Genomic DNA, 26,080 nt, shown 5'->3' with positions numbered 1-26,080 from the left:
TACCCCATAGAATTGTTTGTGGATAACATGGAGAGCAGTTTGGATGCTCCCTTAAGCTCCCGAACAAGGAGTAGTATATAAATCCAATGCATCGGTACAGTATATCATGGATAGAGGATTGGGGGCAATGTGCTAAGGTCCAGGAATGTGAAGTTCCTGTGTGGTCCCCTCTCCTTTCAGAAACCGCTGTGGTAGACGATCTTAGACCAGGGGTAGGCAACCTAGGCTCTTTTATGACTCGTGGACTTCAACTCCCAGAATTCCTGAGCCAGCCATGCTGAGGGGAAAGGGAGAGGTTTCCAAGCTGAGCCATGCTGGCTCAGGAATTCTGGGAGTTGAAGTCCACGAGTCATAAAAGAGCCAAGGTTGCCTATCCCTGCCTTAGACTAAATCCCTCCAAACCTAGCAATTTTAAAATTTGTGGACTTCAACTCCCAGAATTCCTCAGCTAGCCCTGCTGACTGAATTGCTGAGTTGAAAGTCCAGAAGTCTTAAAAGTCGCCAAGTTTGGAGACCTCTGCCTTAGAGGAAGGATACAGGTAGTCCTTGACTTACAATCACAAGAGAGACTGGAAAATTCCTTGTTTAAATGGCACAGACATTAAGCGAGGCATCACATGACAGTACCCAACTTTATGACCTGTTTGCCATTTGCCATTGAGTGAGATATCATGTCACCGTGACTTATGACCTTCCCTGCCTGCTTCCACCTTTGGTTCTGCTTGTCAGAACCAGCTGGGAAAGTTGCAAAGGGTGATCACATGTCTACCTCATTATGACTGTCATAAATGTACATTTGGCAAGCAGCCAAATCATATAATTACATGACTGCAGGGATGATGCGACAATTATAAGCACACGGGCCGGTCATAAGTTGTTTTTTTTTCCAGTTGCTAAATGGATGGTCATAAGTCAAGGACTACCTGTAGCACCACTCGGTGCCTTTTGAGGATAGAGGGTCATGCTAGGTTCTTAGAGCTGCCAGAAGGGTGTGAACCCCCAAACATTTGGGGACTTGCTCAATGAAACCAGAAGTGCACAGCTCCTTGGTGTGAATGGGGTTCCCTTCACTTCTCTGCTTCTTTGTTCCTTTCACAGTTCTTCCGGCTTGAAGTATACAACAGTGACGGGACGCCCCTGACCATTGACCAGCTCTATCTGCAGCTCCTGAAAATCCGCTCTTTTTCTTGGAAGTTGGATAAAGAGCCCTTGGGGGTCCTCACCAGTGACCATCGACATACCTGGGGAGAGGCCTTCACTACTCTCATGAAAGGTGGGAAGCCAGGTTTTGGAAGCTAGAAGGATTAACTAGTTACGGGCCTTTGATCGTGTACAAAGAGGCTGCTCCATGCAGGAATCCAGATTAAAGGATCCATGTTAGATGGCTGTTCATTCTCCATTTTGAGTGAAGGGGAATGTGATGACCCAGGGCACAGCATAGAGGCAATGCAGTCAGCTGGCATTTCAAACCGCCCTTTAATTGCTCCAAATTTTCCCCAAATGCTCCCACATTTCTGGCAAGCCCCAGAACAAGTAAGACACACACACCTTCAGCAGCCTCTGGCTGCAAGTAGTTTCACATATAGTTAGATTAGAAGAGTAATTTACTCAAGGCCACGTAGATAACAAGGAATGAAACATACATCCTGAGCAGTTTCAGAAGAGAAGCCAAAATACAATCCGAGGTCTTTGAACACCCAATCAAATTTGTCAGCCAGTCCAATGGTCAGAGTTTCAGCGTTTTCAAACAGAAATCACAACACAGAACAAGAGATCAGAGAGTTGTTTCCAAGATCAGCAACAGCACACAAAAGTCCAAGGAATCAGCGTTTGTTCCCGACAAAGCCTCTCCCCACAGCGTCTCCTTAAGTCTCAGTCTCCAGGTGTGCCTTGTGGGAAGCTCTCCTCCTGAGTAGTTGAGCCTGCCTGCATTGTTCCCTCCTTCTCTCTCCGTGGCTCTAGGATCAGGAGGGGGTGGCCCTTGCTCATCACCTGAACTCTGTCTCTCATGTTCCTCCTGTCCCAATCCTGAAAGGCCCTGGCCTGCCTCGGCCTGCTCTTCCCCACATTCCTTTGAAGCACAGACACCTCTCCCTCAACCTCCATAGGGTCCTGTTCCAGCTCATTTTCCTCAGCAGATTCAGGCTTCAATGGAGGCATGACAGGGAGCCCTGCTGCTTCTCAAGATCAACTGTCAGACTGCTCCTAAATTTATTTTCGTGCCATTCCACAGAGGGGGATCCAGATGTAAACAAATGGCTTCTTTTAAACCAGTGTTTCTCAACCTTGACAATTTTAAGGCATGTGGACTTCAACTCCCAGAATTCCACAGCCAGCCATGCTGGCTGTGGAATTCTGGGAGTTGAAGTCCACATGCCTTAAAATTGTCAAGGTTGAGAAACACTGGTTTAAATGGTATTTCAAGGGTGCATTTAAAATACCTACTCTACAGCCTTCTTTAACGTGATACAGATAGTCCTCGGCTTAACCGTTCATTTAGTGACAGTTCAGGGTTACAACGGCACTGAAAAAAACTGACTCATGACCATTCTTCACACTTATGACTGCTGTAGCATTCCCGTGGTCACATGGTCAAAATTTGGATACTTGGCCAGCGGTTCATATTTATGACGGTTGCAGTCATCTTTTGCGACCTTTTGACAAGCAAAATCCAGGGGGAAACCAGATTCACTTAACAGCCGGTTCACTAACTTAGCAACTGTAATGATTCACTTAATGACTGTGGCAAAAAAAATGGCAAAAGTCACTTAACAAATGTCTCACTTAGCAACAGAAATTTGGGGTTTAATTGTGGTAAGTCAAGGACTACCTGTACTCTCTAAATCAGTGTTTTTCAACCTTGGCAGCTTTAAGATGTTTGGACTTCAACTCCCAGAATTCCCCAGTTCCCCTTTGGAACTGTAGCTGGCTCTTTAAGATGAGTGGGAAACCATGGCCCTTTTATGACTTGTGGACTTCAACTCCCAGAATTCTTGAGCTCAGGAATTCTGGGAGTTAAAGTCCACAAGTCATAAAAGGGCCATGGTTCCCCACCCCTGCTTTAAGAAATACAATCGGAGCTCAGTGGAAGAGCACCATCTTGGAGATGCCTGACTTAAGCCACATTAAATCCAACTAGGTCCCTGAACAGAAAACAACAATTTCTTTTCATGTTAAAAGTTTTGTTGAACAGATTTTGTGAAAGGGGTTTCCACATCTTTCCAGCCTTCTGATTGCAAGGGGACAAGCAAGTTACCCAACTGTCTTTCAGTACCTGCAAAATTTAGGTTGGTAAAGTGTGTATAGTCAAGGCCATGGTTTTCCCAGTTGCAATGTATGGCTGTGAAAGATGGACCATAAGAAAGGCCGAGCGCCAAAGAATTGAGGACTTTGAACTATGGTGTTGGAGAAGACTCCTGCGAATCCCCTGGACTGCAAGGCGATCAAATCGGTCAATCCTAGAGGAGATCAACCCTGATTGCTCTTTAGAAGGCCAGATCCTGAAGTTGAAACTCAAATACTTTGGCCACCTAATGAAAAGGAAGAACTCACTGGAGCCTAATGCTGGGAAAGATTGAGGGCAATAGAAGAAGGGGACGAAAGAGAATGAGGTGGCTGGATAGAGTCACTGAAGCAGTAGGCGTGAGCTTAAATGGACTCCAGAAGATGGTAGAGGACAGGAAGACCTGGAGGAACATTGTCCATGGGGTCACGGTGGGTCAGACACGACTTTGCAACCCAAAACAACAAATGATATTAGGATAACTATACAGGTAGTCCTCGAGTTATGATCCTAATGAAACTTGCCAATCACAGTCGTAATTCATGACTGTCATAAAACGGGCCAGTCCCATGGCCAATCCAATTTTACAACTTTTTTGTGGCAGTTAAGTGAATCACCATAGTCATTAAGCGAACCAATGATTTGCTATGACGCAGTTTTGCTGAAAAGGGGAAGAAAATGCTGGATTTGGGCAAAAACACTGTAAAATGTGGTCATGTGACGCTGCAAATAGAAATAAATGGGGCTCAGTTGCCAAGTCGCCCAAGTGCAGTCCTGTGACTACAGCTGGTGGGGCTAACCATTGTATCTTTGACTCCAGGTCCATAAATACCCCACAGGAAGGTTCATCAGAACTTCGAACAATTATTAAGCCACCAGTCATAAATCAAGGACTACCTATATTTAAGGAAAGGAAACAGGATTAAATATTTAGGCAAGAAAAAGCAAATGCACAGATGTAGTATTGGGGGTAACTTGCTCAATAGTAGTAACTGTGAGAGGGATCTCAGAGTCCTAGTGGACAATCACTTAAATATGAGCCAGCAGTGTGTTGCAGCTGCCAAAAAAGACAACACAGTGCTAGGCTGCATTAACAGGGAGAGAATCAAGATCACGTGAAGTGTTAATACCACTTTACAATGCCTTGGTAAGGCCACACTTGGAATACTGCATCCAGTTTTGGTCACCACAATGTCCTGTGTTACAACACAACCATGTCAGGAATTAAATCTGGCATTTCTTGTTCCAGATAAGCTGAACCAGGAATCGGCTCTGACGATACAACGTAGCCTCTTCACCGTCTGCCTGGACGCCCCTATCCTGAAGGTGTCCGACACTCACGCCCAAAGCCGTTTGGCAGCTCAAATGCTGCACGGTGGAGGGAGCTATTCCAACAGCGGCAATCGCTGGTTTGACAAGACGCTGCAGGTGAGAATAAAAAGCAGAACATGAATTAGGTTTCCTCAGTTGTACACTAATAAATAAAAGTAAGGTTCTACACTTAAGTAAGAAAAACCAAATGTACAAACTTTTGACTAGGTGAAACTGGGCTTAATGCCAATAACTGTGAGAAGGATCTTGGGTGAGAATCTTCCTTAGGATTATATCCTGGAGATAAGAGCGGTGAAACATAGTGTTTTTTATTTAGACAAGAAAAACCAAATGTACAGGTATAGCATAGGGGGTACCTGGCTCAATAGTAATAACTGTGAGAGGAATCTCGGAGTCCTAGTGGACAATCACTTAAATATGAGCCAGCAGTGTGCTGCAGCTGCCAAAAAGGCCAACACAGTCCTAGGCTGCATCAATAGAGGGACAGAATCAAGATCATGTGAAGTTCTAGTACCGCTTTACAAAGCCTTAGTAAGACCACACTCTGGTCACCACTCTGGTCAAAAAACATGTCGAGACTCTGGAAAGAGTGCGGAGAAGAGCAACAAAACTGATTAGGGAGCTGGAAGCTAAAATGTAGGAAAAACAGTTATAGGAATTGGGTATGTCTAGTCCAGGGGTAGGCAACCTTGGCTCTTTTATGACCCGTGGACTTCGACTCCCAGAATTCCTGAGCCAGATGGCTCAGGAATTCTGGAAGTCGAAGTCCACGAGTCATAAAAGAGCCAAGATTGCCTACCCCTGTTCTAGTCTATTGGAAAGAAGGATTAAGGGGGACCTGATAGCACTATTCCAATATTTGAGGGACTCCTACAAAGACGATGGGGTCGAACTATTTTCTAAAGCACTGTTTCTTGCAGACAAGAAACAATGGTTGGAAACTAACCAAGCAGAGAAGCAACCTATAAATAAGGAAAAATTTCCTAACGGTGAAAGCAATTAACTAATGGAATAATTTGCCTTCAGAGGTTGTGGGTGCTCCATCACTGAAGGCTTTCAAAAACAGGTTGGACACTCATTTGTCTGAAATGATATCAGGTCTCCTGCCTGAGCAGAGGGTTGACTCCGAGGTCCCTTAGCTCTTATTATTCTATGTCCTACCTAGGTAATCAGGCTAGGGGAGGGGTAGGCAACCTTGGCTCTTTTATGACTCGTGGACTTCAACTCCCAGAATTCCTGAGCCAGCCATGCTGAGGGGAAAGGGAGCGGTTTCCAAGCTGAGCCACGCTGGCTCAGGAATTCTGGGAGTTGAAGTCCACGAGTCATAAAAGAGCCAAGATTGCCTACCCCTGGGCTAGGGTAATGAATATTGTGCCATTACATATGAGATTTAAGAAGGAAGCATCTCAAAAAGCTTCCGAGTTTTGGTTACATCATAATCATTTTGATCATTTTTAGAATTGTTTTTTAAAGAGACGGGACAGCTGCAAGCCAAATCCTAGATTAAAATGTAAGCATTTAGATTTTTGATACGAACAGAATAAGGCTAGGCCTGTGTGCTGTGCTGAACTCTTATTTAACAAAGATGATTGGGGGACTGGAGGCTAAAACATATAAGGAACGGTTGCTAGAATTGGGTATGTCTAGTTTAACGAAGAGAAGGACAAGGGGGGACATGATAGCAGTATTCCAATATCTCAGGGGCTGCCATAAAGAAGAGGGAATTAAGCTATTTTCCAAAGCACCTGAAGGCAGGACAAGAAGCAACGGGTGGAAACTCATCAAGGAGAGAAGCAACCTAGAACTAAGGAGAAACTTCCTGACAGTGAGAACAATTAATCAGTGGAACAGCCTGCCTCCAGAAGCAGTAAATGCTCCAACACTGGAAGTTTTTATGAAGAGACTGGACAGCCATTTGTCTGAAATGGTGTAGGGTTTCCTGCCTGAGCAGGGGGTTGGACTAGATGACCTTCAAGGTCCCTTCCAACTTAACTACTATTACTATTACATGCTTTTTTTTAATTTAAGAAAGCTACATGGCTACTAACACACAGTAACTTAGGCTGTATGCAGGCAAAAACTGATAAGCAAGGAATACATTTAAAAATTGTATTTGGGAATATATGTTATTTTATTCTGCTTTTCATAATCCAAAATAAAAAAAGACTTGAGAGAATCCTCTAGCTCAGAGCTCCCCAACCTTATGGCTTAGCAGCCTCATTGGGGGGGGAGGGGAACTGGCCTGTGCAAGCAGTGGGCCGGTGCGGCCTACTTTCAAACTGGCCATGGCCCAATAGTGGGGGACACCTCCTCTAGCTGAAACCAGCTTTTTAATATTATAATCTCGGTGCCTAATAAACCATTTCTGTTTCTTCTTTCCACTCGTTCTTTTTCCCTGGCCTTCAGTTCATTATCGGAGAAGATGGCACCTGTGGGGTCCTTTATGAACAAGCCATTGCTGAGGGGCCACTGATTGCCACCGTCATTGACTACGTTCTTGACTATTGGTAATGTCCTGGTGGGGCATGTGGGGGGGGGTAACCTGATTGGACTCCCGTGGGCAGATTTCAAACTAATGCTACAAAAAGTATTTCTTAAGACTCTAGTCCTCGAGATGCATCTCTGAACTAAATAGCCAGTTACAAGGGAGACCACATTCCCCTCATCAATGCATGGCAGAATGAAACAAGCCACGTTAGGGCTTAGTGCACGGTATGAACCTGGTTAGAGGGATGGTTGTTTTCATATAACACAGAATATATTTTAATTAGGGGTGTGTGTGTGTGTGAGTTTTATTAATCACATTTAAATATATATTTATATTAGTCACAAGGAGCGACTCTGGGCATTGTACAACAATCGGCAGAAGCACATATAAAAACTTTAATCGTTATAAAAATAGAAAAAGTCATTATTAAAAACAAAAACATTAAAAAATTTAAATATAATGCATCTTTTCTCCCTTTCTTCCCTCCCCAGCGTGCAAAGCAGAACCTGGATGTGTGAGTAAGCAGGGCGTGTGCTCCGGGATGGCCTGTTTCGGTAACACACCTTGTCAGTCCCACTGGAGGGGTGGAAAATGCAGGTAGTCCTCGACTTACAAACGGTTCATTTAGTGACCGTTCAAGGTTCCGACAGCACTAAGAGAAGTGATTTAAGACTTTTTCAAACTTATGACCGCTGCAGCATCCCTATGGTCATACGATAAAAATTCAGAAACTTAGTAACTGACTCATATTTATGACGGTCTCAGTGTCCTGGGGCACCTGATCACCTTTTCTGACTTTCTGACAAGCAAAGTCAATGGGGAAGCCAGATTCACTTAACAACCCTGTTAGTAACTTAACAACTGCAGTGATTCACTTAACTGCGGCAAGAAAGGTTGTAAAATGGGGCAAAATTCACTTAAATGTTTCACTTGGCAACAGAAATTTTAGGCTCAGTTATGGTCGTAAGTCATGGTATACCTGATCCCTTTATTTCTTCCTTCTGGAACATTTTATTATTATTATTTGATTGATTATGTGCCATTAAGTCATTGTTGATTCTTATCAGTTATATAGATAAATATTTTTTTTTTCATAATGAACTGCCCCCAGTCAGGTCCTTCAGCTCTTCCTATAGGGCAGTGGTGGCGAAACTTTTAGAGACTGAGTGCCCAAACTGCAACCCAAAACCCACTTATGTATCACCGGCTGCCAGGTGGGCGTGGCCCACTGGGTAGGCGTGGCTGTGGTAGTCATGGCAGACTGGGTGGATTGGCCAAAGTAGGCGTGGTCATCTTGATGTTGCTCGTGGGGAGGGACGCCTGTGGGGGCCGGGCAGGGTTGGGGGAGATCCAGGGGTTCTCTGGCAGGTGGGTCAGTGGGCACAGAGCAAGGTGAGGTAGGGGCCAGGGCAGCTGCTGCCTGACACCATCGGCCCCCACATACAGAGGCCAGTGAGCGCATGGGGGCCGACAGGGTCCATCAGTAGCCACAGCCTGCCGGCCCCTCGAACAGCGCACCCTGGGGCTCTGCAGTCCACCACCAGCAGTTCAGAGAAGCCGCCTCTGAGCTGGATGGCCAGCCAAGAGCTGAGGAGGCCATGCAGTGGGTCGTGCCCGGGAAAAGGAGAGCATGTGAGGTCAGGAGGGATGGGATGGGGGAGGGAGAGAAACCAACCGTGCTGGGATGCATCCGGCCACATGGGACCTTGGTGAGTTAGCGGGCAGCTGGTTGAAGAGGAACAATTGCCATCTCCGGGGCATGGCGTGCGTGCCCACAGAGAGGGTTCTGAGTGCTGCCTCTGGCATGCATGCCCTAGGTTCGCCACCACTGCTATAGTGCCTCCATCGCCACTCTAGAGTCCATCCATCTTGCTGGTCATCCTCTTCTCTTTTCTTCTGCCTTTCCAAACATAGCCTTTGGTTTTTTTTCTAGACAGGTGACCCTATCTCCCAAAAGAGTTAAACACCTAATTTGATGGTGTTTCATTTTGTGGCTGCAGACTTCCCTCTTTGGTTGCTTTTCATTAAAATACTGTAATGTCAAACAAATGTAAAAAGTCTATGGGGCAAGGTGTCAAGACTGATTCACCTAGATCAGTGGTTCTCAACCTGTGGGTCGGGACCCCATTTGGGGTCGAACGACCATTTCACGGGGGTCGCCAAACAATGCAGTCCGCCATTTTTTCCCCCTTTTCCTTAGCTGTGCTACTCCCTTTTATTCTATTGGCTTTTGAAAGCCAATAGAATAGACTCCCTTGAATAAAGTCTAATTCTATTGGCTTTCAAAAGCCAATAGGAATTGTCCAGGCTGTCTCTGCCCTGCTGAGCCCGCCAAAAGTCCGATTCTGCAAACACTGCTGCAGCAGTTGAGTAGTCCTCGACTTAACGACCGGTTGAGTAGTCCTCGACTCACGACCGGTTGGGGGTCGCGGCATTAAAAAGGTTGAGAACCACTGACCTAGATGTTTTGCTCATATCTTGACAATGGAATGCAAAGGTGGGGAGGGATGGTGTCTAGGCAGCCGAAAGCCAAGGCCATGGATGAAGGAGAAGTGGACTGTTCCCATAACAAGAAGAAATATTACTATTGGACAGTGTAAACACCCAGTGGATAGGGAAGTCCCTCGTTTAACTAAGAAAGCCTCCGAGTGAAAACAGCAGAGCTGGTTTTGCTATCTTCTATGCCAGTGTAAACATTCAGTAAAGTATTATACTCTTGGCCAAGTCATATCCCAGGAGTTTCCTTTTCTGGGAATGCCAACTGGACAGTTGACACAGGGAGGATGGTGGGTGGGCAGGCCTTGGGAGAGGATGATGCCATAAGTATCCCATCGAGGCCCGCAGCAGAGGATGGTTTCTCTACATCTGGCACTGCATCTGCAAACATGGCCTGAGCTCTGAGCCTCTCTCTTTCTCTGTTCAGCCTGATCAGTGACCTGGACATCCGCTGTTTCACCTATGACGGCTTTGGAAAGGAGTTCCTCAAAAGCCAAAGCTTGAGTCCTGACTCGGTCGTCCAGGTAGTGCTGCAGTTGGCGTATTACAGGTGAGCTGGCAGGTGCTTGGAGGGATGCTTAGAGAAGTGGGAGGATGAGGGTAGGGTCCGCAACCTTGAAACAGGGTTTTTTTAGATGCAGATGGTTTGCAGGTGGATTTTTGGTTTGTGTGTGTGTGTGTGTGAGAGAGAGAGAGAGGGGGGGCTTTGTGTCCTTTAGAGACGAGCCAAAAGTAAGTTCCTTTTATAGAGGTGCGAACGTTTTGATTGGGAGCCACCCAGAGTTGGTTCAAAGATCAGCAGCTAATAAACATTTTAAATAAAATACATGTAGTCCTCGACTTACCACAACCCATTTAGTGATTTTTCAAAGTTACATTTACAGTGAAAGTGAAAAACTTGACACCTGACTTATTTTCACACTTAACGGCCGTTGCAGCATCCCCCATGATCACGGGGACCAAAATTCGAATGCTTGATAACTGACTCATGCTTACGGCGATTGCAGTGTCCCAAGGGTCACGGGATCACCCTTTGCGACCTCCTGAAGAGCAAAGTCAGTGGGGAAGCCGCTTAACAACTGTGTCACTAACTTAACCATTGTAGGGGTTCACTTGACAGTTGTGGCAGGAAAGGGTCGAAAGATGGAGCAAAACTTGCTTAACAACTGTCTCGCTTAGCGACAGAATTTTGGGGGCTCCATTGTGGTTGTAAGTCAAGGACTACCTGTAAAACCAAACATTACCTAGGAGCGTGGGGCATAAAAAAGATTGGGAACCACTGATGTAAGGAAAGCCACAGGTTGGTGACCAAGCTAGTGATAACTAAATTAAGCAGGAGAGGGATCTGCTTTTGTCCATGTAGGTGTCTGGAGATTCTCAGTCATCCAGGTCATAGTTGTCCCAAAGGTGCTTTTTCACGAGGCAACTGGACTTTTTTTTTTTTCTCTTTGAAGACGTTTCGCTTCTCATCCAAGAAGCTTCTTCTGCTCTGACTGGATGGTGGAGAATGGAAAGATGTATATTCCTCACAGATAGCTGCTTTCTTTTAGAGCAGACATGTCAAACTCACGACGTCACACAATGTATCGGGACGGTTTTGCCATTGCCAGCAATGGGGTTGGGCACAGCTTCCAGATGATGCATTCGGTCTGCGGGCTGGCAGTTTGACACCCCTTTTTTAGAGAGTGTCCTCAGGGGTCAGCTGAGTAGCAAATGGGTGTGGAGCCTTCTTGGAACTGCTGAAAGGACTGTGTTATAGATTGAAGATAGATGACGTCGTATCCCTCCCCCTCTGTTGAGAGAAGTCTGTTCAATTTTGACACAGATGGCCTCTTTGAACCCTCTTTCAAACCAACGGTCCTCTCTGTCCAAAATGTGGACTCTCCAAAATGTGGATGACACAGATAAGCCTCCAGGTGGCATCACCGACTCTCTAAATCAGTGGTTCTCAACCTTTTTAATGCTGCGACCCCCAACCGGTCGTAGGTCGAGGACTACTCAACCGGTCGTAAGTCGAGGACTACTCAACTGGGGCAGCACCGTTTGCAGAATGGGACTTTTGGCGGGCTCAGCAGGGCAGAGACAGCCTGGATAATTCCCATTGGCTTTTGAAAGCCAATAGAATTAGACTCTATTCAAGGGAGTCTATTCTATTGGCTTTCAAAAGCCAATAGAATAAAAGGGAGTAGCACAGCTAAGGAAAAGGGGGGAAAAAATGGCAGACTGCGTTGTTTGGCGACCCCCGTGAAATGGTCGTCCGACCCCAAATGGGGTCCTGACCCACGGGTTGAGAACCACTGCTCTAAAGGAATGCAAATGACCAGCTGTCTGCAAGGAGTATAAATCCTTCCATTCCTCACCATCCAGTCAGAGCTGAGGAAGCTTCTTGGATGAGAAGCGAAATGTCTTCAAAGAGAGAGAGAGAGAGAGAGAGAGAGAAATCCAGTTCCCTCCTGAAAAAGCACTTTTGAGTTGTCTGTGTAGGGTTTCTCACCAACAAGGTATAACTCTGGCAGTACACACAGAGTGTGTATTACAATCGACCTCTTTCCCTCTCCTAGAGCACACGGGCAATTGTGTCCCACCGCAGAGTCAGCCTCGCTTCGTCGCTTCCATCAGGGCCGGTCAGAAATCATACGCTCTGCTACCTCGGCCGTGCTGGCTTTTGCCCAGGCAATGGCTGATGAGAAGTGCCAGGTATTCAGCTTTCCAACTTGGTATCTTTTTTCTTTTTTAAGGTTGTGGTGATAACCCACTTCATCAAGTCCCCCCAGGATCTTGAAGTAGGCTTGCTGAGAGAGAGTGCTTGAGCTCTGCACTCGGTTCTCTTGGTTAGTATTCTATTCCGGAACCATGAACTAAGATGCCTTGTAGTTCTGGTCTGGACAGCATAAACTCAATGACAACAATTTTAAAACAATATTTATTATCAGGAATCCTTAGCAGAGACTTACTTTGCAGAAGATATTGTTCGTTTCCATAGGTAAAGAAATAATGGATTCTTCCATCCTGCGTAAAATTACATGTTGGCATGGAGCTTCTGGCCTGGCGGCCGGGACCCATACAGAGAGAAGATACAATGGCACAAAGCCAGGAAGTACAGTCATAAACTTCGAACTCCTCCCACTTAACTAGATAAGCTATAACATTAACAGCTAAAACTACATTACCCATAAGCCATCTCTTAAGGAAACAGCTTTTAACCCTGTAAATGCTAAACACAATAACACAGTTCTCAAGTATATGCTCTGGCAATATGGTTACATACTGGTCCAGCACATATTCAGTTATCTCTCCAAAAAGAGGTTCATAGTAATTGAGTTAAGTGTCTTGTGCTTCCAATGATAATTCCTAGAAGGATAGAATTGTGGAGCTGGAAGAATCACAGGGATCATCCTGTCCAAGCTTCTGCAACTGCAGGCAAGCTGGTTAAACCATTTTTGAGAAGTGACAACCCAGCTTTTTAAAAAACAACAACAAAAAAAACTTTCAGAGATGGAAAAGCCACAACTCCCCATATGATAACAGAATAACAGAATTGGAAGGGACTTTGGAGGTCTTCTAGTCCAACCCCCTGCTCAAGCAGGAGACCCTATACCAGGATCTGTGAGTCATAAAAGAGCCGAGGTTGCCTACCCCTGCCTTATACCATTTCAGACAAATTGGAGCCAATTGTTTTGGGAGCAGCCTTCAGCTTTTAATCTGCCTTGTTCAAAATGCTTCTTTGGAATGTAAAACTTTGGTTTGCAGCTGTTGGCCATGTTTGTTTCTGGCTGATGGTGTCAAAGAGTTTTGCTTCTGTTGAGGGTCACCATGGTTGAGCTGTGCTTAGGGCAGGGGTAGGCAACCTTGGCTCTTTTTATGACTCGTGGACTTCAACTCCCAGAATTCCTGAGCCAGCCATGCTGAGGGGAAAGGGAGAGGTTTCCAAGGTGAGCCATGCTGGCTCAGGAATTCTGGGAGTTGAAGTCCACGAGTCATAAAAGAGCCAAGGTTGCCTACCCCTGGCTTAGGGCATCAGTTGGTGAAAGTGCTAGACTAAAAGTGAGGAGATCTGGGTTCTCATTCCCCTCTAAACCACAGAAGCTCTCTGGGGGACTCATTCATTTATTTTATTCGAAGCAGAATAACAGAGTTGGAAAGGACCTTGGTGGTCTGGTAGTCCAACCCCCTGCTCAGGCAGGAAACCCTACACCACTCCAGACAAATGGTTGTCCAGTGTCTTCTTAAAAACCACCAGTGTTGAAGCACCCATAATGTCTGGAGGCAAGTCGTTCCACTGATTAATTGTTCTCACTGTCAGGAAATTTCTCCTCAGTTCTAGGTTGGTTCTTGTCCTCATGTGATTGAGTAGAATGAAGGATCGTTCCAGGCAAGGAATGGTACCCCAATTATTGAAAGACAGTCTACCTTGTTCGCTCAGGGTATTTGAGGGCCTTCAGATGCATTTCTGGATTATTTCTTGTGGGGTGGAATTTGGTTCTGCCAATCCTGTTAGTTTCTGTATGTGGAGGGGTCCGTTTTTTTTCTTCAAGAAGTCTTGGCCTTGTTCTGACCTTGGTCATTGGGACAAGTAGGAAAGGCTACTGTTACCTATGAAAATCTCTTTTCCATGCAGCTGAAATTAAGAACACAGGTAATCCTTGACTTAAGACCATAATTCAGTGGTTCTCAACCTGTGGGTCGGGACCCCATTTGGGATCGAATGACCATTTCACGGTGGTCGCCAAACAACGCAATCCGCCATTTTTTTTCCCCCTTTCCTTAGTGTGCTACTCCCTTTTATTCTATTAGCTTTTGAAAGCCGATAGAATAGACTCTCTTGAATAGAGTCTAATTCTATTGGCTTTCAAAAGCCAATAGGAATTGTCCAGGCTGTCTCTGCCCTGAGCCCGCCAAAAGTCCCATTCTGCAAACGGTGCTGCACCAGTTGAGTAGTCCTCAACTTACAACCAGTTGAGTAATCCTCGACTTACGACTGGTTGGGGGTCGCGGCATTAAAAAGGTTGAGAACCACTGCCATAATTGAACCCAGAATTAGGGTTATAAGTCATGCTGGTTGTTAATTGGGTCACCATGTGATTGTGTTTGTTTTTATGAACTTCTTTGTGATCATTAAATAAATGCAGCAGTTGTTAAGTGAACACAGAAGTCATTAAGCAAATCTGTTGTCTGAAAAGGTTGGGGTTTTTTGCCGGAAACCAGAACTAAACAACCTTTTCTGGCAAAAAAAAAAAAAAGAATGTTGTAAATCACGGTTCCATGATTACAGGATGCTGTAAATGGCCATAAATGTGGATTGGTTGTTCAGTGCCCAAAATGTGATCACATTATGTGACCGCAGGGTGGTGGTGGTGGCGGCAGCCATCAGAACTTTGAATTTTGATCATAACTCGCCCTGGAGACGTTCATCATAACGGTCGTTAAACCGGCCATAAGTCAAGGACTACCCCTACTCATGTCAACAATTAGATTTCTCTAAACACAGGTAGTCCTCCACTTACAACAGTTCATTTAGTGACCATTCAAAGTTACAATGGCACTGAAAAAAAGTGGCTTATGACCATTTTTAACATGTAGGACTGGTTCATATTTAGGACTGTTGCTGCAGGTCACGTGTCACCTTTTGTGATCATCTGACAAGCAAAGTCGATGGGGGGAACCAGATTCACATAACAACCGGTTACTAACTTATCAGCTCCAGTGATTCAGTTAACAACTGCGGCAGGAAATGGGGCAGAACTCAGTTGACAAACGTCTCACTTAGCAACAGAAATGTCGGCCTCCATTGTGGTCATAAGGTGAGGACTACCTGCATGTTAGCAGTGAGACTTTTAATATGTATGGTTTGAACGTTTTTGTGTCTTCTGGTATCTAAAATCCACGTCTCTTTTTCTTTCACTAGGCCCCTGAAAGATTATCTCTCCTGAAAGAAGCAGCTGAGTTCCACAGCACCCTCACGGAGCAGGTAACTATCTCCCTGTAGCGTGGTTTGGTAGGAATATATATATAGGCTAACTTGAAGACATTAAGACATTAACTTGAAGACATATATATATATATATATATTTAATGTCTTCAAGTTAGCCTTAAAAGTTGCCAACGTTTTTCTTGCCAACATTTTCAAAAATGGTTTGCCATTGCTGGCTTCTTACAGACGAGAAAAAGTGACTGGCCTGAAGTCAACCAGTTGGTTTCACACATAAGGTTTCCCTCTCTGGGTTTTTTTACCCTTCTAGTTGTAACCGACTTTAGGGACGGTGCTCATCTCTGTTTCTGAAGCCAAAGGGGCAGCACTGTCCGAAGGCATTTCCACGGTCATGTGGCTAGCATAACATCAGACTGCGGCACAAAACTTATGGCAAAACAAGAAGTGCTGTTACTTTCCCATGTGCTTATATATGTGGTACCTATTCATCTACTCGCATATGCACACTTTCGAACTGCTAGGCTGGCAGGAGCTGGGACAAGTGATGGGAGCTCACTCTGTCTCGCAGCACTCAGGTCTTGAACTGCCAAGCTATAGATCTTTAACAGTCTAAGACAGTGATGGCGAACTTTTAGAGACCGAATGCCCAAAAACTGGCCCCGCCCCTGCTCCACCCCCCCTGCCCTGCTGCCGTTCTGCCCCCCCATCCCCTGTCCCACCTGCCCACAGGACCATTCACCGCCTCCAAGGGCCGCCGCATATCGCCCAGGCAGCCTAGCAGCGCTATGTCAGCCACATCCTCTGCCCACGCCCTGCAGCATCAACTGCATGATGGGTTGTGAGGACAGAGTTTTGTCTATGCTGCCTGGCTGCCATGTCCTTGGCTGCGCTGCTCCACGTGGGCCACGCTCGGAGGCGACTCTCCTTCAGGGGGGCTACTGGAGAGGAGGGGGTTGTGGGGGGAGGCGAGGCTGGGGCAACGGCACGTGTGCCCACAGAGAGGGCACCGAGTGCCGCCTCTGGCACCCGTGCCATAGGTTCGCCACCACTGGTCTAAGACTCGGTGTCCTAACTGCAGAGCCACCTCGTCCCTTATTTCAGGGGTCCCCGGTCCGTGGACCAGTACCGGGCTGCAGCATGCCAGCAACCCGGCCACACAAACAAGCAAAGCCCCATCCGCGAGATTCAGGCAGCACATAAAACCACACACTCTCTGGCTGTGGAAAAACCTCTCTCCACAGAACCGATCCCTGGTGCCCGAAAGGTTGGGGACCTCTGCCTTATTTCATGCATAAGCCAAGACTAGAATTTAAAGTTTCCCCATTTTTAGCCCAACACCTTTAACCACCACACAATCCCGGCTCACCGATATGAATTGCTGGCTCTCAAATCTTCAGAGTTGGCCCTGTTCTACAGAAATAATTTTGGAATGTCACCTTCTTTAGCAGTATTTTTGGCAAGGAAAATGGAACAAACAATGGGAGTTTTATTTATTTATTAATGAAATAGTTATTTACTAGTTTAGAGCAGTGTTTCCCAACTTTTTGCAATGGTGAGACATGGATTTCAACTTCCAAAATTCCCTAGACAGCTATGTTGGCTAGAGGATTCTGGGAGTTGAAATCCTTAAATCTTAAAGTTGCCAAGTTTGTAGACCACTAATTTAGTGTGTTGAGCAAATGAGTTCAAACCACTTTCCAGTGATAGCTGATTTTCTGTAATGTCTTGCAGGCTCTGGATGGGCAAGGCATCGACTGCCATTTGCTTGGGCTGAAAATGGAGGCCATAGCGGATGGTTTCCATGTGCCCGAGCTTTTTATGGATATTTCCTATACCATGGCTTCGTACTGGAAACTCTCCACAGGACAGGTACAGATAGCCAGCTCCAAATTTGTACTTCTTTGCTATATCCCTGTAGTACTCGGGTATATGATATTCTCCGTACAGGTAATCCCTGTTTAGTGACTGTCTCGGATAGCAATCATTGGCAAATACAGTGATAATAAATGCTAATAAAAGATTCATTTTCCTACAACAAAAGCCAGTGTGAAACTGATTGAGGTCTGGTCAGTTTCAGGCAGAAGTTGTGAGACAAGGCTGCTGAGAAAAACAGCTCAGGAAGAGATTCCTTGCTTAGGCCAGGAGATTGGAATTTGATTTGAATGAGATGGCAGCAACCAAGGATCTTTGTGCATTTCTCTCTCTGTGTGTTTGTGTGTCACATCTTCACTTAGCAACTATTTTACTTAATGATTGAGTCATCGGAACCAATTGCAGTCACTAAACGAGGACTATCATTTATTTATTTATATCCTACCTTTATTATTTTTGCAAATAACTCAAGGCAGCAAAAATATTCAATACACCTCCTTCCTCCTATGTTCCCCACTCTTCCTGCTCTAAATTTTTGCACCAAAATGTGTTCTTCATAAGCATCATAATGTTGTTCTTGTTTTGTATTCCCATAGGATCTCTGTGACCATTTTACCTCTTAGCACTATGGATACACAGAACAGGACCTTTTCGGTGATGGCACCTTGACTGTGCCTTATCCTTCCCCCAGGGACCTGCAACATGATTTTTCCCCTTTCCCTTCAAGAAACTTAGCAAGTTCTTTCCCCTCTTCCCATTCTCTTCCCTTGAGAGAATTGTGCTGGGAAAGGAAGATGATTTTGGAGTTCATCTGAATGTAGTTCCTACCTCCAGTAGCTTTTTAAAAAAAAAATCCCAGCCAAGAACACAGTCATAGCAATAGCATTTAGGCTTATGTACCACCCCATAGTGCTTTACAGAACTCTCTGGGTGTTTTACAATGTAAGCATTATTTGCATATTGTCCCCAACAATCTGGGTCCTCATTTTACCAACCTCAGAAGGATGGAAGGCTGAGTCAACCTTGAGCCAGTCAGGATCGAACCGCTGGCCGTGGGCAGAGTTAGCCTGCAATACTGCATTCTAACCACTGCGCCACCAGGGGTCTTGTATTCAGATGTTTTTGGGGGGTTTTTTTTGATCCCAGTTTCTTTTGTCTTTCAGGTCGCTTCCCGCACGGACTGCCTCATGTGTTACGGGCCCCTCGTGCCTGACGGCTACGCTGTTTGCTACAACCCTTTGCCTTCCCATATTAATTTTGCTATCACTGCTTTCAACTGCTGTGAGGAAACCAATGCCACTTACTTTGCCAAAAACATCCAGGACGCCCTGGCTGATGTGAGGGCCTTGTTGGGGAACTTTGGAGAGGGCCAGCCTGAAAGACTTTGAAAAATATTTTGAACTTCACTTCAGACTTCCAACATGACCGAAGGCATCTCTCTAGTTTGGCCAACAGATGACCCTATCTTTGAGAAATCCCCAATCTCTTCCTTGCCTTTCCTTTGGGCCAAAATTTGGGATGCAGCATCTTCCAGCATTCCTAATCCGTAATGTCCTTTGCCAGCCCTAGCAGGATTTGTGGGAAAATGGCTGTCTTGATATAAATATATACATATATATACATCTTCTAAATGCAAGATCAGGTCTAATTTATTTCCAGAATAAAGAAATTCAAAACACAAATGCCACAGGAAAACTCCTGACTTAATTTCTTTTTTAGATCAGTGACTTTTTTTTAAAAAAAAAAAAATGACTGAGATGCTGGTCCATTCCAACTGGCATTTATACTGTAGTGAAGTATGATTAATAATAATAATAATAAAGTTGGAAGGGACCTTGGAGGTCATCTAGTCCAACCCCCTGCTCAGGCAGGAAACCCTATACCAGAGGTAGGCAACCTTGGCTCTTTTATGACTCGTGGATTTCAACTCCCAGAATTCCTGAGCCAACATGGCTGGCTCAGGAATTCTGGGAGTTGAAGTCCACGAGTCATAAAAGAGCCAAGGTTGCCTACCCCTGTCCTATACCATTACAGACAAATGGCTGTCCAGTCTCTCATTAAAAACTTCCAGTGTTGAAGCATTCACAGCTTCTGGTGGCAGGTTGTTCCACTGATTAATTGTTCTGTCAGGAAATTTCTCCTTAGTTCTAGATTCTGATTCATGATTACATTGTACCTTACATCTGTGATTCCCAACCTTTTGGGCACCAGGAACTGGCTCTTGAGAAAAAAAATTCCATGGATTGTGGGGCATGTGTGGTTTTGCACGCTACCTAGATCCCCTGTGTTACATGCTTTTCCCCAGGTGTTCTCAAAGGTTTGTGATAGGAAGACCTGAAACAATGAATTGATTTCTGGGTCTTCCACCCCTTAAAAGAAATTGCTTTCATTGGGATGAAGTTTGACAAGAAACAAAGGCATCACAGTTCATCTCTAATCTGTATATAAAAGGGATCCTTAAAACTTTGCAGGATTACAATGGGATGATGTGAGGAGCAATGCCTGAAGTGGCTTGTGGCATCTTCCATTCTGTCAATGTAGCTCTGCTTTAAAAAAAAAAAAAAAAAGTCGATCATATTGTCAAGTTTCTAATCAGGATTGCAAGATCCCAGAAGAAAGATTTCCATTCACATTTCATTTTATTTCAGATTTAATGCTGGGAAAATCAATGGTGGTAAAGGGGTGGGTGTGTGATCGATTGCAGAAAACCGAAGAAGGAAAACTCCAGCTGTCATTCATTAGCAAATTCATTAAAGTGGGATGTCTGTGCATTACTTGAATTTCTTCCTGCAAGATTGCTTAACTCAGTGCTTTCCTAAACTTTTCCCTTCATTATCCAAAAGCACTTATCAGAAAACTTTATCAGACTTGGAGGACCGGTCCAAAGTCCTTTCAGCACTGTCATATCTTCAAACAGTCGCTGAATGAATGGTTGAAACGCGAGGACCATCTATATCGGGTAGGCAGCCTTGGCTCTTTTATGACTTGTGGACTTCAACTCCCAGAATTCCTGAGACAGCCATGCTGAGGGGAAAGGGAGGGGTTTCCAAGCTGAGCCATGCTAGCTCAGGAATTCTGGGAGTTGAAGTCCACGAGTCATAAAAGAGCCAAGGTTGCCTACCCCTGATCTATATTGTAATATACAGAACAATATCACTGAGTGATCTTCTTGTCATTTCAATTACCATTGGTAAGTTCATGGATTTTCCCCTTAAGAGGAATACTTTAGTATTTTCAAATACAGGTAGTTCTCAACTTACAACCACAACTGAACCCAAAATTTCTGTTAATTGAAACATCTGTTTAGTGGATTTTGCCCCATTTCACAACTTTTCTTGCATCGGTTGTTAAGTGAATCCCTGCAGTTGATAAGTTGTTAAGTGAATCTGGCTTTGCTTGTCAGAAGGTCGCAAAGAGGGATCACCTGACTTTGGGATACCACAAAGGTCATGAATATGAACAGATCTGAATTTTGATCATGTGACCATGGGGATGCTACAACGGTCGTAAGTGAAAAATGGTCACAAGCCAATTTTTTCACTGTCATTATAACTCTGATCACTAAATGAACTGTTGTAAATCAAGGACCACCTGTATACATGTGTACATATATACAAAATATACTGAATGACAATCTTTAAACGTCCCCGTTGTGATTGGGTAATGGGTTTGTGTGTCGTTACCCAAAGAAAAATCCATTTTTATCCAAGTTAAGAGTAATGTATCCTACTTTGGGAAGCATTGGCTTAATTGAAAAGCAATTGGCTTTTTTATCAGACAAAACATCCATTTGTTCTTCATTTGCTCTATTTTGAAGCACTCTTTTTCTCTTATATTTTCTCTTGCACCTCCCTTATAAATAATTTGGGGTTCCGAGTGGGATCTTGATTTTCAGTTTGAGATGATGAAAAAAGTAAGGTTCTACATTTAGGCAAGAAAAACCAAATGTACAGGTATAATATAGGGGGTCCCTTGCTCAATAGTAGTAACTGTGAGAGGGATCTCAGAGTCCTAGTGGACAATCACTTAAATATGAGCCAGCAGTGTGCTGCAGCTGCCAAAAAGGCCAACACAGTGCTGGGCTGCATTAACAGAGGGATAGAATCAAGATCACGTGAAGTATTAATACCACTTTACAATGCCTTGGTAAGGCCACACTTGGAATACTGCATCCAGTTTTGGTCACCACGATGTAAAAAAGATGCTGAGACTCTAGAAAGAGTACAGAGAAGAGCAGCAAAGATGATTAGGGGACTGGAGACTAAAGCATATAAAGAATGGTTGCTGGAATTGGGTATGTCGAGTTTAATGAACAGAAGGACGAGGGGGGACATGATATAGCAGTGTTCCAATATCTCAGGGGCTGCCACAAAGAAGAGGGAGTCAAGCTATTCTCCAAGGTGCCTGAAGGCAGGACAAGAAGCAACGGATGGAAACTGATCAAGGAGAGAAGCAACTTAGAACTAAGGAGAAACTTCCTGACAGAACAATTAACCAATGGAACAACCTGCCTCCAGAAGCGGTGAATGCTCCAACACGAGGTTTTTAAGAAGAGACTGGACAGCCATTTGTCTGAAATGGTGTAGGGTTCCTGCCTGAGCAGGGGGTTGGATTCGATGACCTCCAAGGTCCCTTCCAACTTTATTATTATTATTATTATTATCGATCATCGCACAGTCAGCCAGATGTTCAGACTGGATTTGGCATTTTGTCTACCTATCGAGTCCTTACCCAGGACCTGTGATAGGCAGATGTGGATGTTTGATGGTATTACAGATATCGTCGCAGGATGGAAGCAGTTCCTAGTAAGGCTGCCTTTTGCAATTGACTAATAGCAAATTTGTCAATGCCAATGGTGTTCAAGTGGTGCTCCAGTTGTTTTGGGATTGCACCCAAGGCTGCTGCTATTATTATTATTATCATCATCATCATCATCATCATCTCCTAGACCAGGGGTAGGCCACCTTGGCTCTTTTATGACTTCAACTTCAATTCTGCCCTTGTCCTAGACTAAATGGTAGAAATGCCCATGGAACCATCAACAGAGATGTGGTGCAGTGGTTACAATGCAGTATTGCAGGCAAACTCTGCCTGCTGCCAGGAGTTCAATCCTGACTGGCTCAACGTTGACTCAGCCTTCCATCCTTCCAAGGTGGGTAAAATGAGGACCCAGATTGCTGGGGGCAAACTGCTTAGAGAAGGCTGTAAAGCAGTGGCCCCCAACCTTTTGGGTACCAGGGACCGGTTTTGTGAACAGTGGTTTTTCTGCAGACCTGAGGGGACATGGTTTCATGTGCTGCTTGCATCCCATGGATGGGGCTTCACTTGTTTGCGTGACCCGCTTTCTGGCCTGTCACGGCCCGGTGCCGGTCCACAGACCAGTGATTAGGGACCCCTGCTGTAAAGCACTATAAAGCGGTATATAAGTCTAAGTGCTATTTCTATCCGGGACGTGGGGGTGTAGTTCTGACCCTCACGGGATGGCAATTAGGAGCTGGGTTATAATAATATCCTGTCCTGTGTCTGATGTAAATTATGACTTGGCAAAGCTTTTCCCTATTGGACCTTGTTGTTTGAAATTCTGCAAGATTTCAGCATTCACATCTGAAGGAGAAAGAAGGCTCCAGTGAGGGCAAAGAAATTGCATGAGATTTAGCAAGGTTGAGAGAATTTGAATGATTTAAAATGTTTTTTTCCCCCAATTTTTTATTACAGAAATGCACAGGCACCATCCTGGGATATCTGAAAGGAACTGGCCTGTGTCGTTCCTGTTTTCTGCTCTGATAAACAGAGCCTTGGTTCAATTTAGGGCTTCTTCTTTCTAAGGTGTTTGTCCTGAGATTTTCTGCTGTGTTTCTTAGAAGAAAGAGAGAGAGAGAGAAACAAGCAATCCTAGACTAACCCAAAACTCTTGAAGAGATGTTGAGCCTGTCTCTTTTGCTGGGAAAACTTGCTGGAATTGAGATACTGATAGATGTAGAATCAGATTTTTTTTTTTTTTGTGTGTGTGTGTGTGTGTGTGTGTGTGTGTGTGTGTGTGTTCAAGTCAATCTTGATTCTTGGCAATTTCATGGAGAGGTTCATGCCGTTTCCTTGGTAACATTGCATAAGTAGTTTGCCTTTCTTTTCTTCTATATATATTTACTTCTTAGATTAGAACTGAGAGTTGGTGAATGCCCAGAGTCCCCCAGCTGACTCCCATGGCTAAACGGTCAGTCTCACTGCTCTTAGGCCATCAGATTCGCAAATATATATAATAGCAACAACATTTAAACTTATATGCCACTCCACAGTGCTTTACAGCCCTCTCTAAGCAGTTTACAAAGTCAGCACATTGCCCCCCAACATCCCTGGTTCTCATTTTACCCACCTCGGAAGGATGGAAGGCTGAGTCAACCTTGAGCCGGTCAGTATCGAACTCCTGGCATTTGGCAAGTTAGCCTGCAATACTGCATTCTAACCACTGCGCCACCAAGGCTCTTGAGCCGTAATTCTGGATTTATGACCATTTAACGATTGTTCAAAGTTAAGACAGGCTTTCAACTGGTCCTCACATGATGGTTGTAGCATCCCTGCAGTCACATGATCAAAATTTCAGGCACTTGGCAACTGGTATGTATTCATGATGGCTGCATTCTCCTGGGCTCAGATTATTGCCATTTTAACCTTCTGTGCTGCCCCTCTCACTCACACACACATATGTAACTGTGGTTTAGTGAGTTTATTAATATTCTCCAGCAATTCCCCTCACTAAAACCCCAGAAGTATCCCAATCAAGTCCAGCCATGAGTAGACCAAGTTTAGTCCACAGAGCAATACCACTAGCAATAGCGCTTAGATTTACATACCGCTTCATAGTGCTTTACAGCCCTCTCTAATTGGTTTACAGAATCAGCATATTGCCCCCAACAATCTGGGTCCTCATTTTATTGATCTCTGAAGGATGAAAGGCTGAATCAACCTTGAGCCGATGAGAATCGAACTGCCAAACTGCTGGCAGCCAGCAGAGGTAGCCTGCAGTACTGCATTTTAACCACTGTGCCAATGGCCCAATAGTTGACCACGCACTTGAAAGTTGCTCAAACAAAATAACTCCACCAGACAAACTTAAATCCACCAGGCAAAACTTAAATCCACCCACAAGAGAGCTCCACTGGGCAAGAAAAGCTCAGAGTCTCCGAGGCACAATTCCAAACACTGTATCAATCCAGAGTGAAGCAGGAATCATGATAACCAAACACACAGCTAGAAAACAAATACATTGTTCCCAGCAACACCTCCGTCTGTCTGCTGGGATAAATAGCTAGCTTCTGGTGCAGCCCATCAAGACAAGCAGGGCCCTCTCCTCTTGAGTAGTCTGGCTGACCTCCTCTGCTCCTGCCTTTTCTCTGACCTACATGTTCTCAGAACAGGTGCAGAAGGCAGTGTCTCCTCCTTTTCGCTGGCTCTCTGCCACTGCAAGCTTTCTCCAGTTGGAGCCTCCATCAATTCTCTTTAGGCTGGCCATTCAGAGCCATCAATCAACTCAGTTCCTGATGTGCAAGGAATCAGCTCATCCTCCCCTGAGCTGACATCTGAGGTGTTATCTGGGGAATCATTCAAGGGAGACATGACACCTTCCACAGGGGGCTTTGGATGAGCAAAATCAGTGGGGGAAGCCAAATCTGCTTGACTCACTTATCAACTACAGCAAGCCAGGTTGTAACATTGGGGTACAACTCACTTACTGACCCCATTGCTTAATACAAGTCGTCCTCAGCTTACAGCCATTTGTTTAGTGTCCATTTGAAGTTACAACGACACTGAAAAAAATGGCTTAGGACTGTTTTTCACACGACCGTGGCAGCATCCCCACATAGTCACGTGATCAAAATTTGGACGCTTGGCAAATGGCATGTATTTATGATGGTTGCAGTGTCCCGGGATCATACAATCACCTTTTACAACCCAAATGTACAACTAATGTAACAACTGCAGTGGTTCACTTAATAACGGTGGCAAGAAAGGTCATGAAACGGGGCAAAACTCACTTAACAGCTGCCCTCCTTAGCAACATAAACTTTGGGTTCAGTTGTGGTTGTAAGTTGAGGACTCCCTGTAATGGAACGTCCCAATTTAATATTGTAAGCTGCCCAGAATTAACCTTGTCTTATCTTACAGCAATTCATTTAGTGACCATTTGAAGTTACAACAGCACTGAAAAAAGTACTTATCACCGTTTTTCACAGAGAGGGCTATGAGTGCTGCCTCTGGCACGAGTGCCATAGGTTCACCACCACTGTCTTAAGGCCTCAGTTCTATGCCTTTGATATGAAAATCAGATATGTGGCGTTCAGTTGATGATTAGCTATGGGTACTCCTCAACTTAAATAATAGTTCATTTAGTGACCATGGGTACTCCTCAACTTACAATAGTTCATTTAGTGATCATTTAGTGACCATTCGAAGTTCCAATGGTACTGAAAAAAGTGACATGACCATTTTTCACAATTACGACCATTGCAGTATCCTCATGGTCACGTGATCAAAATTTAGACACTTAGCAACTGATTCATATTTATGACGGTTGCAGTGTCCCAGGGTCATGTGGATTATCTTTTGCAACCTTCTGACAAGCGAAGTCAATGGGGAAGCCAGATTCACTTAACAACAATATTACTAACAACTGCAGTGATTCACT

The 26,080-nt window shown here is 44.7% G+C and overlaps 1 protein-coding gene across 1 annotated transcript in view; it reads left to right on the top strand.

Moving 5' to 3' along the window:
• The window catches only part of LOC120305046 (carnitine O-acetyltransferase-like), a 53,617-nt gene extending 34,535 nt beyond the window's left edge, over nt 1–19,082 (top strand). The window contains exons 6-14 of the mRNA XM_039336353.1: nt 1,099–1,273; nt 4,533–4,711; nt 7,022–7,123; nt 7,595–7,617; nt 10,027–10,149; nt 12,161–12,296; nt 15,505–15,567; nt 17,260–17,397; nt 18,564–19,082. Of these exons, the coding sequence (XP_039192287.1) occupies nt 1,099–1,273; nt 4,533–4,711; nt 7,022–7,123; nt 7,595–7,617; nt 10,027–10,149; nt 12,161–12,296; nt 15,505–15,567; nt 17,260–17,397; nt 18,564–18,788 (1,164 nt within the window). The 3' untranslated portion in view covers nt 18,789–19,082. The remainder of the gene's footprint in view (nt 1–1,098; nt 1,274–4,532; nt 4,712–7,021; nt 7,124–7,594; nt 7,618–10,026; nt 10,150–12,160; nt 12,297–15,504; nt 15,568–17,259; nt 17,398–18,563) is intronic.
• Nucleotides 19,083–26,080: the final 6,998 nt, after the last annotated feature.

This window comes from Crotalus tigris, unplaced genomic scaffold (assembly GCF_016545835.1).
Source record: "Crotalus tigris isolate CLP2741 ecotype Arizona unplaced genomic scaffold, ASM1654583v1 scf7180000017666.379230911805:20528666, whole genome shotgun sequence".
NCBI classification, from domain to species: domain Eukaryota; kingdom Metazoa; phylum Chordata; class Lepidosauria; order Squamata; family Viperidae; genus Crotalus; species Crotalus tigris.
Note: the sequence above shows the minus strand (reverse complement) of the source record. Positions and strands in the feature narration are given on the sequence as shown.